Source organism: Lutra lutra, chromosome 11 (assembly GCF_902655055.1).
Source record: "Lutra lutra chromosome 11, mLutLut1.2, whole genome shotgun sequence".
Taxonomy (NCBI): Eukaryota; Metazoa; Chordata; class Mammalia; order Carnivora; family Mustelidae; genus Lutra; species Lutra lutra.
Genome location: NC_062288.1, coordinates 75,945,251 through 75,964,470, shown reverse-complemented (window position 1 = coordinate 75,964,470; position 19,220 = coordinate 75,945,251). Strand labels below are relative to the sequence as shown.

General features: G+C 37.8%; 1 protein-coding gene across 1 annotated transcript in view; it reads left to right on the top strand.

Moving 5' to 3' along the window:
• Positions 1-18,538: 18,538 nt before the first annotated feature.
• The window catches only part of ASZ1 (ankyrin repeat, SAM and basic leucine zipper domain containing 1), a 53,728-nt gene continuing 53,046 nt past the window's right edge, over positions 18,539-19,220 (top strand). Inside the window, exons 1-2 of the mRNA XM_047695526.1 lie at positions 18,539-18,676; positions 19,089-19,188. Of these exons, the coding sequence (XP_047551482.1) occupies positions 18,572-18,676; positions 19,089-19,188 (205 nt within the window). The 5' untranslated portion in view covers positions 18,539-18,571. The remainder of the gene's footprint in view (positions 18,677-19,088; positions 19,189-19,220) is intronic.

Below are 19,220 nucleotides of genomic sequence, written 5' to 3'. Positions count from 1 at the left end.
TTTTTTTTTTTTTTAATTTAATATACACATAGAAAAGCACTCAATCCATATATGACAACTTAGTGACTTTTTACAAAGTGAATACATGTAATGAATACCAGATCAAGAAATAGAGTGACCCAGAAACAAAAGCCTCCCTCCTACCTCCTCTCAATCTTATCTCCTCTCCAAAGAAACTGCTACTCTGATTCCTATCACAATAGGTTTGTTTGGCCTGAACATCACATAAATGGAAATCTGTAGTATGATCTCCTTAGTATGTGGCTTCTTTCATGCAAATTACGTTTGTGGGATTCATCCATACCGTTGTATGTAAAAGTAGTCTGTCCATTTTCATTGCTACATAGTGTCCCATTGTATATATATATTAATAAATATATCCATTCTATTCCTAATGAACATTTGGATTATTTGCAGTTTTTGCATTTCTTTTTGGAATATCTAGGAGGAGTAGAAAATCAGGTTCATATGTTTTGCCTATGCTCAGTTTTAGGAGAAACTGGAATCATTTTCTGAAATGTTAGTCCCCATTCTTAATTTACAGCATGTGGCAGCACTAGTCGTTCCACGTCCAACACAATACTGAGCATTACCAGGGTTTGTTTTTTTTTCTCTTTTTTAACTTGAGTCTTTTGGTGAGTAAGCAGTAGTATTTAACTATGGTTTTAAGTTGCATTTTCTGATAATTGATGATTTTGAGCACATTTTTAGGACAATTCAATGTGTTCATTCATGAAATACTTATTCAGCTTACCTGATCCTATTCCCATTAGATTATGTGTTCTCTATCTCTCACTGATTTTTAGGAGTTCTCCATTTATTCTGGTAGAAGTCCTTCAGCAGATAGATCACAATTATTCTCTTCCCCTGAATGGGTTGACTTTTCACTCTCTTACTGGTATCATTTGGTGAAAGAAGTACTTAATTTTGATGAAGTCCAATTTCTTAATCTTTTACTTAATAGTTAAGAGCTTTTGTAACCTGTTAGATGTGTACAAGGATCTTCACAGCAAAAATCCAGGCTTATTTCTTTGCCATCTTGGCTTCTCAAGTCCTGGCTGCTAATCCATCATTTGAGCTGGGGAAGACAGGGCTAGAAAGAGACCTGCTGTTATCTTATAAATAGTGGAAAGGCTATCACAGGGATGAAAACATTAGGCTGGCTCTGCAAAGACTCATGAAAAATAAATAAATAAATAAACAAATAAATAAATAAATAAATAAGACCCCAGGCTGGAAGGCCAAAGAAGGGAAAGCTACATTTATATAAATTTTATGTCTGACTGGCCTAGTAATGAAATGAGATTGTATATTCTCCTTGTTACTTAAACTACAGACTGAGGAATGGTTTGCTGAGAGTGGATGTCGTAACACATAACCCTTAAGCCAATACACCTGGCTTTAAGAGTGGCTACAGCACATGATGCCCTCTGTGCCACCACTTCAAGGAAGTTAGGGTAGAACTCCCAAACATCTTTATTTTTCTCTTAATAGAATACATAAACGTATGTAAATTTGTATTTGCAACTATTTATACATACAGTCTCTGTGACCTCCACTTTTTAAAATAGTATTCTCTTCATCTTAACTTCTCACTTTGAAAATTTTTAAGGGAAAATCTCTATTTCTAATATTCCAGAATCTGTCAAATAAGATTCTATTTGTCCTAAGGAGAGCCTTCAGATTTTAACTCTAGTCCTTTCCCTTTCTATCTTCATCTACTCAGAAGAAAAGTCCTCTATTTGTTAATTGTTTGGAATGGGGGAGAGCAAATATTCTCCAATTCTTTATTCTAAAATGTCATTTTCTATACATTTTCCTAAAGCTCTATGTATTTCCTGAAATTCACTGATCAAAACTATATGAATATTTCAAGAGAGAACATAATAGTAAAATAGTAGTATATTGTACTGCTTAATTGGACCCTAAAGACAGATCTAGTTCAAATTCCATCTCTACCACTAACTAGAACATGTCATTTAAACTTAGTAGCCCTAGTGTTCTCATCTATAACTGGAGATAATAGTACTAGCTGTCCTATTGTTTGTTGTGAGGATTAAATAAGATATTGTCCATAAAATATTTAACATAGTACATAGCTGATAGCACATACTTTCTTAAAAAAAAAAAAAAAAAAGTATATACAATGGAATATTACCCAGCCATAAAAAAGAATGAAGTTCTGATACATGCTGTATCATGGATGAACTTTGAAAACATGCTAAATGAAAGAAGCCAGTCACAAAAGGACAACTATTGTATGATTCCACTTACAGGAGGTTATCTAAAATAGGCAAATTCATAGACACAGAAAATAGAAGTTACCAGCAGTCAAGGGTAAAGGGAAATAGGGAATTATTATTTAATAGATAGAGAGTTTCTATTTGGAATGATAAAATTAGGGATATGGAAAAAATTATGTGATGATTGCACAACATGGTGAAGTACTTAATGCTACTTAATTACACCATTAAAATGGTTAAAATGGTAAACATTATGTTATATATATTTTACCACAATAAAATTACTAAATAAACAAAATTTTTAAAATGTTTAAATTTTTAAAATGTTTAAACTAACATTATTACCTTCCCAAAATCTCTAGGAAAGGTCTACACTGACTCTCATAAGATCATGTCCCCGCAATGATAATTTGAGTTATTTCTTAGGCATACACCTTATCTTACACTTAGCCATACAAAAGTTTAACTATCTTTTTTCTGTCTTCTAGCATTTCAGATTTTAAAAACCACTTTGTTAATTTTTATCACTTCCATATAAAGCATTTGTTATGTGATTATGAACTTGGTGATTTAGTGTAACTACCTGATTTATAAATTTTTAACACTAACATCAGCACTTCTTATAAGAAAGCCAGCTACCAAATTTTTCTTTTTTATTTAAGTAATCTCTATGCCCAATGTGGGGCTCAAACTCATAACCCCGAGATCAAGAGTCACATGCTCCACCAACTGGGCCAGCCAGGTGTTCCCAAACTTTCTTTTTAAATAAGTTACTGTACCAACTCTTGTTACTGGTTTCTAAGTCATTTCCTAATTAAAGTTTTTCCTCCAACCCCACAGTCTATATTAAGAAATAGGTTCTGGTGTGGATGGGTATGTGTGTATGTGTTTTGGGATGTGTGTGAGGAATCGGTGGGACACAGCAGGGAGAAGGAAGACTTCATCAAAGGCATTTTTTCTATTGTTAATAAGTTACATCTACTTGTTCCTCTTTTTTCAGATAGCTATTTATCACTTCACTGAACTCACCCTGATTGGGTGGCATGATTTTCCCTTACATAAATCATTGTGTTCATCCCCCAATAGATTGTGTTTGCTTAAAAGTTCAACAATTATACCATTCATTACAAATTCTACCAGCTTCCCTGACCTTGAAAAGCAAGCAATCTGTAATCAAAAAGGGCCTCCAAAGGAATGCTTTGATTGGATGATAATACAGAATTTATTTGTAATGATAAGATACACATTTTAGTCACCAATGGTAGTTACATTAATGCGTGCTTGAAAATACAAAGTCCTTCATGAACACCACCTGGCCAAATTATTTTTTTCTTAATCTTTAGTATTTCCAATTCCTAATCTGACACATTTTAATATAAACTTATTATTACATATACATTTTAAAATCCTACTTGTTTCTCAAAAACTATATATTCCATCCAATACTTAACAGGCACCTGAAAATCTAGAGGCAAAAACCCCACAACACTCCGGGGGCGCCTGGGTGACTCAGTGGGTTAAACCTCTGCCTTCGGCTCAGGACATGATCTCAGGGTCCTGGGATCCAGCCCCGCATCGGGCTCTCTGCTCAGCGGGGAGCCTGCTGCCCCCTCTTTCTCTGCCTGCCTCTCTGCCTACTTGTGATCTCTCTCTGTGTGTCAAATAAATAAATAAAATCTTAAAAAAAAAAAACAAAACCCACAACACTCTGAATAGAGAAAATACATTCTCTTCCACAGAACCTAGTTTTCTGTTAACAGAAAGTATTCCAATTTTGTTTTTACTGATATAATTTTCATTAACAGATAAAAAATGCAAAATATTAAACCTAATTCTACTCAGAGGAATATATTCTGAAATTTCCACTAGATATCCTTGGACCAGCAGCTCACACGCCTGATTACAGAAATGAATCTATGTTTGGCTCTAAACTACCCTCAATATAAAGGACAGAATATAAGAGCAACTGAGCTTGACCATAAGATGTATTCACCACAGGCATTTAATCTATTGCCTTATCCATTTACATAAGCGCTCTAGGAAACTTCTGAGAGAATTTATTCCAAGGAAAGAGAGAACTGAGTAAAATTCTCTTGGTCCAACAGGGGGAAAAAAAAAAAGGCAGTGTATTATGGTGGTCAGAAAATGGGATTAAGAGGGGTGCCTGGATGGTGTAGGTGTAGTCAATTAAGCATCTGGCTCTTGGTTTCTGCTTAGGTCCCCATCTCAGGGTCCTGCCCTCAGGGTCCTGAGATCAAGCCCTGTGTAAGGCTCTTTTTTCTGCTTGTCCTTCTACTTCCCCCGTGCCCCCACCTCCCACTCGCTCTTCTTTCTTTTTCTCTCAAATAATAAATCTTTAAAAAGAGAAAGAAAGAAAATGGACTACAAGTCTGTCCTAGGTTAGGTTCCTTAGAAGACCCTAAGATGGGTTTCACTAGGTGTCCTCTCAAAAGTGAAAGAAACAGAATAGGTTGAAGGAAGCAAGGATGTGTCTGAGATAGAGACTAATTTCCGTTTGATCCCACAGGAAGCTCTGGACCATAAATTACACCACAGAATTCGGCTCACCTGATGCAAGTGTTTAGCCCTTTGTAATCCTCTTTGTAATTCAGCCATTGGTCAACATCTACTGTTAGGAGCAGGAGGAATCAGAGCCTCCTGGGAGAGAGCAATCCACGGAGTCATATCTACTGGAGGATGGGAGGGTCAGCAGAGTAAAGTGGATCAGGTTGCAGGATCAGCATCTACTACAGGATCCAACTAATCTGGCTTTGAATCCCACCACATAGCTGCTAGCCATTCAACAATTGTTCTCTGACCTTGGCTGCTTTATCTATAAAACTGGAAAATAACATTTGTCTCTCAAGATTGTTTTGAGAATTAAAAAAAAAAAAAATGCAATCCTAGCATTTGGGCTAGTGCTAATCTGATACTTTAAAAATGTTAAGGAGTTAGAAAGCAGAAGTGATTGAAAGAACAGTATGATTTCTCTCAATAGGACATGCTGCTTAGCTAAGTTCTATAAGTAAGGAAATATTTTGGGGTTGCCCTCCTGCAAAGCATTACACAATAAAGATATCTTGCCTGTTTTCACAGACATCTGCATAATCACTAAGTCCCCAGCAACCCAGTGGTAACACTCAATGGAGCCACGATGGCGGGGGAAGTGCTATGATTTACATGAGAGCAACAGCCTTGCCCAGAAGATATGGAATTACCAGCAGAAGTCATAACACCCAGCAAAAGGGAACTAGTACAGGAAGAAAAGAGAAAATGTTTGAACCCACGTCATAGCTGACCAAACGTATTTGTTAAGACATGTGACACACCTATTGGGGGAGGAGTTTGCAACCAACACAAGACTCAGGTCGTACACCAGCAAGGAGATGGTGATGCAGTCAGATAAAGAAGAGTAATGGATCCCTTGAGACTAGAACTGTCATTTTTATTAATGTTAGAGATGTTTGCCTTACTTATAGATACAGGCTGACAGGTGACATTTGTGATTGACATCAAGTTCAGCTGGCTCACCTGGAGCACTATTCTAGGGTAGAAAGATACATCAGGAATAAAACACAGATACCTGCTATAGCATATAACCTAGCAGGGGATAAATATAATAAACAAACAAATAATATTCTGCAGTATATTAGAAGGTGGTAAATACTGTGGAATTAAAAATAGAGTAAAATAAGGCATGAAGGAGTTGAAGTATTAAATAAAGTGGTCAGGTAATGTACAGCATAGTGACTATCATTCACAATGCTATATTATATAATTGAAAGTTGCTAAAAGAGTAGATCTTCAAAGTTCTCATCATAGGAAAATTTTATAACTATGTGTTATGATGCATGTTAACTAAACTTACTGTGGTCATCATTTCTTAATATATACATATGTCAAATCATTACCTAAAATGAATAAATACAATGTTAATGTCACTTCTCCCCATCATATATATACATGTGTATATATATATATATATATACACACAGGCTGGTCATGATTGGCCTTCAGAAGAGGGTAAGATTTGAGCAAAGACATAAAGGAGATGATAGGCTTAGTTGTTTAATAGATGTCTTGGGGGGAGCATTTCAGACAGAAGGAACAGCTACAGCAAAGAAAAGTCAGCAGAGGATCTGGTGTGTTCAAGGGAAAGCAAGGAGAGGAATGCAAGAGGAAGAGTGGTAAAACGAGGTCACGAGAGTGACAAGCAGCAGCAGTGACGTGTGCAGCAGGGGATTACAAGTGGAAGGACCCTGCGGGGTTGTTGCTCATCCTCTCTCTTTCCTGGCCTGGCTCCTGCTCCCTGTTAGATTAGAAGCCACAGCTGTGCTTTGTTCCACTGTTGAGGGTCATCTTTCACCTGCACTTGCCTTTGGTTGCGTTTTGCCTACGGGATTAAATGCACTACACTCTCTTTTATTCCCTGGTGCTAACTCCTGCTCAAGTTTGTGATATTCTTGGGATTCACCTGTAACTAGCCTATTTTTCTCCTTAGTCTTTCCACCTCCATACTCCCCAGGTCCAGGTGTGTTCCACTATTGTATTCTTCACCATGCTAAGGGGTGGGTGCTGCAGTCTGACTTTGTAGGCAACTCCCATCAAAACATAAATGCATTGGGGCGCCTGGGTGGCTCAGTGGGTTAAAGCCTCTGCCTTCGGCTCAGGTCATGATCCCAGAGTACTGGGATCGAGCCCCACATCGGGCTCTCTGCTCTGCAGGGAGCCTGCTTCCTCCTCCCTCTCTCTCTGCCTGCCTCTCTGCCTACTTGTGATCTCTGTCTGTCAAATAAATAAATAAAATCTTAAAAAAAAAAAAACATAAATGCATTAAACAGGGCTTTTCTGTGTACCTTTGCCCAGCAAATAATAGTCTACCTTAGCTTCCTAAAAATGGAGAATTTGATAAAATGACTCTACCTGGCAAATGATATTTCATAGGAAATACATTTACAGGATAAAGTAAAATTCTCCTTCCTTGTGTTTCTCAAAGCATGTTTTTTAAAGCTCTATGCCCAAAATGGGCTTGAACTGATGACTCCAAGATCCAGGGCCACATGTTCTATCCACTGAGCCAGTCACATGCCCTTCTCAGTGCCTATCTTGGTGTCAGGCAATATTTGAACAACTGCGGAGCAAAAGAAACTAGACTCAAATCCACATCTCAGGCTTAGTGATTCTAATCAAGGTATTTAAACCTTCTCATCTTCAGTTTTCTCAAGCAAAATGGGGCTGACACATAATTCTCAGGGTGATTTCCTGACTTAAATAAAAGAGCATTAAATAAAATTAAAAGGCCCCACACATTGTAGGTGCTCAATAGTAACTCCAATTCCACCTTAAATACGCCTTTTCTTCTTTGTGTTGTTGCTTTCCGTTTATCTTGCTGATAACACTCAGCATAAATCTGTGGAACTTTAGAAGATCTATTCTTTAGCTCATTACATATTAATAACTCACATTGGCCGGCCAATCTGGATACTATACAATCTGGATATGTTTAAGAAGATAAGAAAAACAATGACCATAAAGCCAGGTGAGAGCAAGGAGACAGCTGATTCTTTCTCCCAAAATATAATAAATACCATTCAAATGGCCCCCATTTGGAGATCTGTTTGTTCTCCAAATAACAAATTGCGAGAGGTACATTGCTGAAATTTTTCTCGGAGGCCAGAAAAATTCCATCTGCATTACTGGTCTATGTTAATGTAATAATTCCAAACATAGCTTTAAGCTGAAGACATGCAAATTATAGTTAGCTTTAATTACTGTACACATATAAATAAATACAAATTTTTTAAAAAATAAAAATGATATGTGCTAGAGGTCATTTTTTGCAAGTTCACAGCAACTGTTTTACGTGCATTCTATGGCAGCAATGACTGCATAAATCCATTTTCCAGAGTTAAATTGACATCTTCCATAAACTCACAACACTGAAAGAGGAAAGCTGTTTGACATGGTGGTATGCTAACAAGAAATCTACTAAAGGGATACAATGATCTATTTTGTTTGTTTACAAAACTTTGTAGAAATTTTAAAAATCAATGTTGCCTATTAGAATAGGAAAAAATTGGGGCACTTGGGTGGCTCAGCGGGTTAAAGCCTCTGCCTTTGGCTCAGGTCATGATCCCAGGGGCCTGGGATTGAGCCCCGCATCTGGCTCTCTGCTCAGGAGGGAGCCTGCTTCCTCCTCTCTCTCTGCCTGCCTCTCTGTCTACTTGTGATCTCTGTCTGTCCAATAAATAAAAATAAAATCTTTAGAATAGGAAAAAATTAGTAAGGAAGAAAATTAATTTGATTACAAGAACCAAAATAAAAGATTAACTCCAACCAAAAAACTACTTGACATAAATGATATTAGTGAGTTTTTTAATTTCTTTCAAGCAATAGCAGCAAAGTGTACAATTCATTTCCTGCAGAGAATTTACAACTACTTAGGGTAATAGTTTATATAAATAGAGCCATAAAAATGTGCCAAATTTCAAGCAACCAATGGAACTAGCTCTTATAAAATATGGTACCTCAGAGGCCATTGTTAAGAAAGGAAATCAAGATATATTTAAATGCTCAATTTTGGTTTTTTGCTTTTATTTATTTGACAGAGAGAGAAAAAACATAAGTGGGGGAGGGGTGGGCTTGAGCAGCAGAGGGAAAAGCAGACTCCCCACTAAGCAGGGAAGTCTGATGTGATACCTTGCTCTATCCCAGCACCCTGAGATCATGAGCTCAGCCAAAGGTAGGTTCTTAACCAACTGAGAAACCAGGCACCACTTAAATGCTCAATTTTAAAGTCTTAAGCCTTTGCTTAGGCAGGAAAATTTTTAATGTAACACTAGTTTGATTCTTCTGTAAATTTTATTTAAAATTTGTCCTAAAGTAAAAACACCTATACTTGTAGGTGTCTAATGAAAAATGCCCTGGCTCTACATAGATCTGAGCTTAAGTCTCTGGTCTCTTTGACACAATTTTGATCTAGTAGTCCCAATTATCAAATGCAAATGGTGATACCTACCTCTGTTTTTTTCTGGCAGGATTTATGAAGAAATCACAGGTATAAAAATTCATATGAAAATGTGTAGAATTCTTTGAAAGAGTCTTTGCAAATAAAGTTAATTACGGTGTTTATTATTATTGGTCAAGTAAGAAAATATAACTCCAACAGTAAACATTTATTTGATTTTTAGGTAATATTTTACCTATTATTAAAAACAACATGACATTCATAAGCATGTTAGGACATTATATGAGAGAGCATTCACATGAGAAGGCACAACATAGTATCATGTAAGGCTTTATTTCCATAATGCAGAGAGGTGGTTGAGAAGAGTGGACTCTGGAGGTAGACCAACCGAGTTGATTCCTTGTTCTATCATTTCTTAATTTTTGGACCTTGGTTAAGTTTCATAACCTCTCTACATCTTAGTTCCCCATTTGTAAAATGGCAATACATAATAGTACCCATTTGGTAAGGTTTTTATAAGGATGACATGGGTTTGTGACAGTCACTATTGGCTGCTTAACCCAACATGCTTTCTCAACATTCTTTTCCCTCCTCCTGCTCTACTACAAAGCCTGAAAAAGTGTAATACTTGATTTCTCAATCTCCCTTGCAACCTGGAATGCTAGGTGACTGTCAGCAGAGGAAACAAAAGCAGAAATCTGTTGGAGATTTGGAAGGCTTTGTCTTCCCTGATAAAATGGGACGGATGTGACTGGGACCATCTTTTCCTTCCATTCTTTGGCTTTCAACACAAACACACTGCTTGGAGCAGTGTGAGAGAGATATCTTACAACTCTGAGGACAAGGCCAAAAGAATGGAATAAATGCTGCCAGAAACCACAGCCACCGATTCAATGCCAGTTGCCAGATTTCTTTTAACATGGGAAAAATGAACCATGTGTTTTTAAACTACTGATATTGAATATCGTCACTTGTAGCTAAAAGTATGCCCAACTGGAAAAAAAAGTATTCCTAACTGATAAAGAATTAACACATGTAAAATGCTTGGCATATTCTTAGCCATGGTAATTATTCAATATTTTAGAAGTTTTATTTTGCAGTTAATCACATGTTGTAAATTGTCCACTTAATATTCATTCCTTGTGATATGTATTTGGTTTGTGTGTCTTGTCTTACAGTTTCAATATAGAGCTGTGATATTATTTAAAATTCATTGCACTTTTAAATACATGAAAAATTTGATTGTTTCTTGTAGCAATTAATCTAATTAATCTAAATGCACACTTTCTGCTATCTGTTTTTTTTTTTTTTAAAGATTTTATTTATTTATTTGACAGAGAGATTACAAGCAGGCAGAGAGGCAGGCAGAGAGAGAGGAGGAAGCAGGCTCCCTGCTGAGCAGAGAGCCCGATGCGGGGCTCGATCCCAGGACTCTGAGATCATGACCTGAGCCGAAGGCAGTGGCTTAACCCACTGAGCCACCCAGGCGCCCCTCAGCTATCTGTTTTAATTCAGGAGCCCATTATATTTGTTGAGCTCTTCTTACTGTTCATCAATATGTTATGAATTTAAAGATACTCTTAAATTTTGGAAAAGTTGCGCTAGAATTTCATTATTAGCTAGCTACCTTTTAATTCCTTTAAAGGAATTAAATTAAATTTAAATTAAAATTTTTAAATTTACATTAAACTAATTTAATTTAAATTTAAATTTTAAAAACTAGTAATTTTTTTGCAGGTTTTTGACGCAAAAATATTCAGACATTTATTACCTTCTACTATTTCCCAGAAGTCTACATCCATATAGTCTACTCATAAGACACTCTCTTACACAATGCCTATCTGCAATACAGAAGCTTTATAGGTATACATTAAAAATCTTAGAAGAAAAAACAAAATTACAAGTAAAAATTTTTTTTAAATGTGCAAAGGCTGTCTTTACAAGTGAAGTAAATACGGGAGTAAATTTCCTAGTTAATATAAATAAGAAATAGATACAAAATTGAAAACAATTATTTCAGGAAACTGATCATTCAGTCGTGAACCTCTATGTAACTCTACTTAACACCCCATTTTAGAGTTGATTAGCACTCTATATTATGAAGTACAAAGTGACACTCTTGATTTCAATAGACACCCACACCTACACATACACACACACAGAGACACATATATCCCTGCTTTTCCACCCATTTTCTGTCATTACTCTCATTTTTCCCATTTCTCCATTCAATCATCACTCACTCAATTTTTCAGGACTAAATTTAGAGACCAATTGTGACCCCATCTTTCTTTTTCAGCTCATTTTCCATCTCCCTGCTGCATCCACAAAACCCTCTATCTAACATCAGGCCACCTAAAAAGATAACTGTTTTAGATCCAGCCTCCCATATCCTTCTACAATCATTTTCAAACCTGGGCTACATATCAGAATATTTGAAGAAACAAACATGACACAAACAAACATTTTCATTAACCATTACTTCTTTGTGTTATATTGGTTAATGCTTTTTTTTATCCTTTCCTGATGATTATTTTCTTTTTTCTTTAAGGATGTGTTTTGTTCTTAGATCTAACCATATTCCTTAAGGAAGAAAATAGATCCAGATGAAGATCCATTCCTGTTTTAATAGCTTAACTTAAGCATTCTTGTTCTTTTGTATTTTCCTACTGGATATAGATAGCTGCTCTGGATCTAGCCCCTGACATCTTTTTTCCACAACCTTTTCCCTCCCTGGCTACATATTAAAATCACCAGAGGAGCCTTAAGAAATACCAACTCCTGGACCCTATTCCCAGAGATTCTTTTTTTTTTAATTGATTTTTTTTTAATTTTTTAAATTTATTTTCAGCGTAACAGTATTCATTGTTTTTGCACCACACCCAGTGCTCCATGCAATCCTTGCCCTCTCCAATACCCACCACCTGGTTCCCCCAACCTCCCACCCCCCGCCCCTTCAAAACCCTCAGATTGTTTTTCAGAGTCCATAGTCTCTCATGGTTCACCTCCACTTCCAATTTCCCTCAACTCCCTCCTCCTCTCTAACTCCCCTTGTCCTCCATGCTATTTGTTATGCTCCACAAATAAGTGAAACTGTATGATAATTGACTCTCTCTGCTTGAATTATCTCACTCAGCATAATCTCTTCCAGTCCTGTCCATGTTGCTACAAAAGCTGGAATACCCAGAGATTCTTATATAATTGGTTTAGATCGGGTCTGGCTAGAATCACCTCCAGAGGATTCTAATGTACAAGTAGGGTTAAGGACTTAAAATGTTTTAACAAACTCGTAACTGGTATTCCTGATTCAATTCTTGTCCTCCTACTTACTTTTCTCCTTGTAGCCAGAATAACATTTTAAAATGGAAAAATCAAAGGACAGCTGGGTGGCTCAGTCAGTTAAGCTTCTGACTCTTGGTTTTGGCTTAGGTCATGATCTCAAGGGTCATGGAAGATTGAGCCCCACTTCAGGCTCTGAGCTCAGTGAGGGGTCTGCTTGAAAAGATTCTCTCTTTCCCTCTGCCCCTCCCTGGGCTTGCTCTCTCTAAGTAAATAAATAAATAAATCTTTTTAAAAAATGAAAAATCAGGGGCGCCTGGGTGGTTCAGTTAGTTAAGCTGCTGCCTTTGGCTCGGGTGATGATTGCAGGGTCCTAGGATCGAGCCCAGCATCAGGCTCCCTGCTCAGCAGAGAGCCTGCTTCTCCCTCTCCCTGCCTCTCTGCTTACTTGTGCTTTCTCTCTGTCAAATAAATAAATCTTTAAAAAAATGAAAATCAAATCTTTGTAACTTCCTATCACACTAAGAAAAACAGTTCATAGAGGTCTTCCCTGAAATCTCATTTTTAAACTTCCAGCTGCTTCCGTTACTCTCTATCTCCTTCACCTGGTTAATTTTTCTTCATAGAACTAATAATTTCTTAATATTTATTTATATATTTGTTTCTCTTACTAAACTCTAAACATTTGGAAATTAAGGATTTAGCCTGTCTTCCTTGCAATTTCATCCTCTATGCCTAGAAAATATAGTAAGTATTTATGGAATCACTTAATACCATATAATAATTTTTAAATACTGCCTATCTCTCCCCTTGACTGCCTTGTGAATTTTAATAATGAAACATGAATTTTAATAATAATAAATGTATTTACCATTTTTATGCTTCCAAAATTACCCTTAAAAGAGACAGTTAACCCAACTGGATCACAGACAGAATTAAGAATTAGGGATCCCAACACATATCACCATATCACAGGATTAAGATTTAGGGATACCACACATCTCACCAGAGAAAATAAGCAAGAATTATTTTTAAAATGTGGTGACATTAAATTCAAAACAAGTTCCTCACAAAATACAGCATCATCATGTGTAATGGTATAAAGAATTGTATTAGCTAATCATCACTTATGTCTGAGTCAAAGCTTAAAAGTTAAACAACAAACAAACTAAAAATGCCCAGGAACTAAGGAGAACCTAAATTTGAGTAACTTATTTCTCGGATCCAGCTGGTTTCTTGCCCTTTGTTTTACCAGTCTCCTGTCATCATTGAACCAAGCAGAACACTGCAGTCATTAACAATGTGAGTAGGTGGCTTTCTGACCCACTCCAGGAAGTCACCCTGGGGGAATTCCCAAATCACTTCAGACAAAACTAAATCACTGATTTCTTATCTGTCCAGGAATGAAGCCTGTGATTAACCTGTAAATGAGTCAACATTTATCCTGAGTCTGATTTATTAGTCAGATGAAATCAGCTTGGGAAAGGAGCACTACAGTGTGAAAGTGAAAACCCACGGCCAAAACAAAACGTGTAACCCCTCAAGGCGAGAGTGCTGCTGTGGGCATCACTTTCCCACTCAAGCCAGAGAGCCTAGTGTGAATTCTGATCATCCCACTCAGCAGCTGCATGATCTTGGGTGGCTTATACAAACTTTCTGCGCTTCAGTTTCCTCAACTATAAAACAGACATAGTGTATGCCAGGTAGATGACCTTGAGAAGACGACTTTGCCTCTCTGTGCCTCCATTTCCCCTTCTGTAAAACTGAGATAGTATGTACCCCAATAGGGCTGTGACTTTGTATAAGTAAAGCCCTTAGAACAGTGATTGGCATAAAGGAAGTACAATAAAATGAATTTATTATCATTATTGTTATTATTGCTGTATCTTTAGGCTACGATTCAGTGTAAGATTTTTGAGACATTGATTTCTTCCTAGTCTTCTGCTTCTAAGATTATTACTCTCAGTCTCCTTTGTTGCTTCCTTTTCTTTGGTGACTTTCCAAAAGAACAGTCATTCTCTAAGAATATATTCCTGATCCTTTGAACATCTCATCCTATCCCTTCTGTAGCAATACCAATGCTCTAATATGTCCATTATCACCTCTTAGGAAGATGATTTCTAAGGCTGAATTGATAGTGTAGGCCTCCCTAGGGAGCTCCTGACCTTATCTGGACATGGATATTCCTCAGGCATTTCAGACTTTCTCTGTGCAGAACAAAACTTATCTGTTTCCGCAAAACGTTTTCTTCCTGATTTCTTACCACATCAGCTTTGACTTCTCTCTCCCCCTCATCTTTCTTACACAGTCCCTAAATACTATTGATTCCAATTCATGAAAAATTTTGAATGCATCCTCTCCTCTCCACTTTTCCTATTCTTCTCCAGTTCACAATTACAGGATCATCTTCTAGAATCATCACAGAAAGCATGGTGATGGTGACACCTTGATTTCAGACTTCTAGCCTCTAGAATGGTGAGAAAATAAATTTCTGTTGTTTTAACCCACCTAGTTTATGGTAATTTGTTATTGTAGTCCTAGGAAACTAATATATATGGTATGGATATCACATTTTGTTTATCCACTCATCAGTTGATGGACATTAGAGTTGTTTCCACTTTTTGGCCAACAGGAATAATGTACTATGAACATTTGTGTTCATGATCCACTTTGAGTTAATTTTAATAGAAGACATAAAAGGTTAGATAGGTTCATTTTTTTTTTTAACTTATGGATATTCAGTTGATCCAGCATCATCTGTTGAAGATGTTAAGAAAGAACCTTAACTGGATTGTTCTTGCACCTTGGTAAAAAATCACTTGGTCTTACTTGTGTGGGTCTATTTCCAGCCTCTCTGTTCTGTTCCATCGATCTATATGTCTATCCCTTCTTCAATACCACACAGTCCTGATTACTGTAACTACACAGTAAGACTTAAAATCAAGTTAAGAAATTTCCCCTGCTTTATTCCTTTCTCAGAATTGTTTTAGCTATCTAGTTCCTTTGCCTTTCCACATAAATTCTGGAATTATCTTATCTATTGTCATGGTCTATTTGGGCTGTTGTAACAGAATACCACAGACTGGATGACTTATAAATAAGAGAAATTTACTTCTCACCATTCTGGAGGCTGGGAAGTCCAAAATTAGGGTGATGACAGATTCAATGTCTGGTGAGAGCTCACTTCCAGGTTCGCAGAGAATCTGGTTGTGTCTTCACATAGTGGGAAGAGCAAGAGAACTCCTGGGGTCTCATAATTTTATAAAGGCACTAATCCCATTAATGAAATTCTGCCCTCATGACCCAATTATCTCCCAAAGTCCCCACCTTCAAATACCATCATTTTGGGGATTAGGTTTCAATATATGAATTTTAGGGGAAAGGAAACACAAACACTCAATCTAAAGAATGTATATTTACAAAAAAAAATCTTGCTTTTAATAAACAACACGTATATTGATTATTTGTAATCAATATGTATACACAATAACAATATGAGTATAATTCCCAAATTTATATCTCTAAGACCAGTCTTTCTCCTGAGCTCCATACTTGAACATCTAACTACCCACATGACAACTACATTTCAGTATTTCATTTTGAATATGTTAATTTTGAGATGCTCATTTCATCTTCAAGTTTATCCTCTCGTCTTCCCCTATCTTAGTAAATGGTACCACTAATTAGCCAAATGCTCAGACTAAAAACCTTCTTTACCAAAGAGTGTGTCTTCAAATACACACACACACACACACACACACACACCAGAATGTCTTCCGTTACTTGAAGAATATATTTTTTTAAGATTTTATTTATTTATTTGACAGAGAGAGAGAGTTAACAAGTAGGCAGAGAAGCAGGCAGAGAAAAGGGGGAAAGCAGGCTCCCTGCTGAGCAGAAAGCCTGATGTGGGGCCCAGTCCCAGGACCCTGAGATCATGACCTGAGCCGAAGGCAGAGGCTTAACCCACTGAGCACCCCAGGTGCCCCAGCTGAAAAATATTTAATGTTATACTGTTCTTAAAAAGTAAAATCCAAACTAATTACTTAAATTCCATAAGGTCCTCTCGATACATACCCCTTCCTTCATGATGGTCCAACCTCACGCCTCCTTTCTGGTCTAAGGTGGGCAATGATGAAGATGAAGTAAGGAAGGTGCCTAGATACAAAATAAAGAATTGCAAGGTCCTTCCTGAAGGAAGTGCTTCCTTAAATTTTGCTCATGATGCAAAACAGTATGGTTGCCTTTGATGCCACCAGCTTAAAGAAGTCTGACCTGTCCACCTTAGTCTCAGGCCTGGGTGCAAGCTTTTTCCTGCCTTCAAGCCTTGGTACTAGCCATTTCCTCTGCCAGGAAAGCTCTGCTTTCTCACTTTTTATGGCTGGCTCCTTGTCATTCAGAATTCTACTCAGATCTAACTACTTTATCTAAAATAGTAACAATAATAGTAGTAGCTAAAATTTATTTACGTCTTACATTGAGACTAACCTTATGCCAAGCCCATTACTTTATTTACTTTATTCAAACAATGCTATATGGCAGGTACATTTTACAGATTAGATAAGTGAAACATAAGAGGCTAAATTGCTAGAGGGCACACAGCTGATGACAGTAATTGGTTTGGATGGGAAAATTAAGTGGTGTGATTCCAGAAACCCAGCACACTTATCTCCTTTGTGGCACCTCTAATTTGCAATAACCTTATTTATTTGTTTACTTGCTTATTGTCTTTCCTGGTTAAAATGTGAGCTCCTTGAGGCAGCTTGGTTTATCTTTGATGTTGTCTCCCCAAACCTAATTGTGCCTGGTTATACACAACGATTCATAACATTTATTGAAGGAATACACTTAGAAAACACAAGGTGGGGCCGAAAATAACCAAACTACTTAAAATACTTATTTGTGAAATTATCTGAAGGAAATAATTTCAAAATCTTACATTGGAGGTTCCCTAAGGAAAAAAAAAAGTACTACAAAAACTTTCAAAGAATGGTGTACGTCTCTTCCTTCTAAATCATCTTGTGGGCGGGGGAACGCTGGGTGGCTCAGGTCGTGATCCCGGGGTTCTGGGATGGAGCCGGCATGGGGTTCCCTGATCCACCCGGAGCCGCTTCTCCCTCTGCCTACTGCTCCCCCTGCTTGTGCTCCCTCTTTCTCTTTCTCTCTCTGTTAAATAACATTTTTTAAAACAATCATCTCGAGGGATACAAACGTGCATTATTCCTTGATGGATCTACTTTTCTGTGGCAAAGATAATGTGTTACCGTTTCATCCAGAAGTTAGATGCAGAAAAGCCAGTTTGAGGTCGGGCGGCTTTCACCTGGAGTTGTTTGTATTATTTACTTGCTCTCTGAATGTTTCAATGATTTTTTCTTCCTAGCACTTTGATCCACTCTCTCCCCAACTCCCCCTTTGCTGACTGACTTTTTCCTTTAGGGCATCCATAGTGTCTAGCTAGGAAAGTGTTTTGATGGTTTTAAGTTTCCAGATCTAAGCTGAGATCTGAGGTCACATGAAAATTAAAGGAAGAATTCTTCCTTTGGGATGGTATTTTCTGCTGGCTCCTTTGTCAGCTCCCATTTGACCGCTTTTTGAATGCGAGGCTAGCGCTCCGATCTGCATTCTGACCAAGGAGTTGCCCCTTTCCCAGGGGTCGCATGTTTAACAGGCTTTCCGAGGGAGCAGATGAAGGAGTTGAGAAAGCCTAGTCTTACTTGGCATTTTAATACCCATTATGCTCCAACGAAAGTGCGGCATTCCTTGAAGAGCAAAAACTTCAACAAACAACCTAAAAAGAATGAGTAAGTCCCTGAAAAGAACCGGAAGCACTCACCAGAAGCATGGCGCCCACGCCTTCCGGCGCTTCAGTTCTAAGGACCTTACCATGTTACGCAGGGTTGCACTGCCCTATACCACAGGGAGGGTAGGCGAGGTCTATTACGCATGCCCACGCGCCTGCGCCTCAAGTCCCAAGGCCTCTGCCGTCGCACACGTTCCTTCCCGCGCAACCGTGCGTGCTCCCCGAGTGCGCAGGCACCAGGGGAGTGGGCGGTGCTGTTTTATTAGAGAGAGGTTGGCGGGCATGGCGATGGGTACACTCCGCGGGCTGGCAGTGGCCGGTGGAGGCGAGAGTAGCGAGAGCGAAGATGACGGCTGGGAGATTGGTTATCTCGACCGGGCGGTTCAGGTAGCCCAGGAGGCCTTTTTTTTTTTTTTTTTTTTTTTTTTTTTTTGACCGCACCTGGATCAGCAACCCCCTGGCGTGACCTCGTGAAACTTCTTGCTTTCCTGTGTTTCTCTAGTGGAAATACAGGCTTCTAGACTCCCAACAAACCCTGAGTTTTTCTGTTTCCTATTGTGCTTTCCCCACCAAAATGTGCTTCTTCAGGTCGTGGATGTAGCGCTTCACTTGGGTTTGGACCCATGGCATTACCCATTCTCTTTGAAGATAATTTTAGACATGAATTACTTATGAGATTTGTATGTACACCCTCCATGTCCCCCAAAAAGATGATGGACCTGAAGCCAATCATTGTTTTCTGATGGAGTGGAAATGAAAATATGTATAACAGTTTTTTTTAAACTTTCTCCTTTTTTAGAAATTAAAAGGGCCATTACTCCCTGAAGAAAAGAATGAAACATTTAAAAAAGCATTGACCACAGGAGATATTTCATTGGTCCAGGAGCTCCTAGATTCTGGTGAGAGATAAAAATAGTTTCAACCTAACACA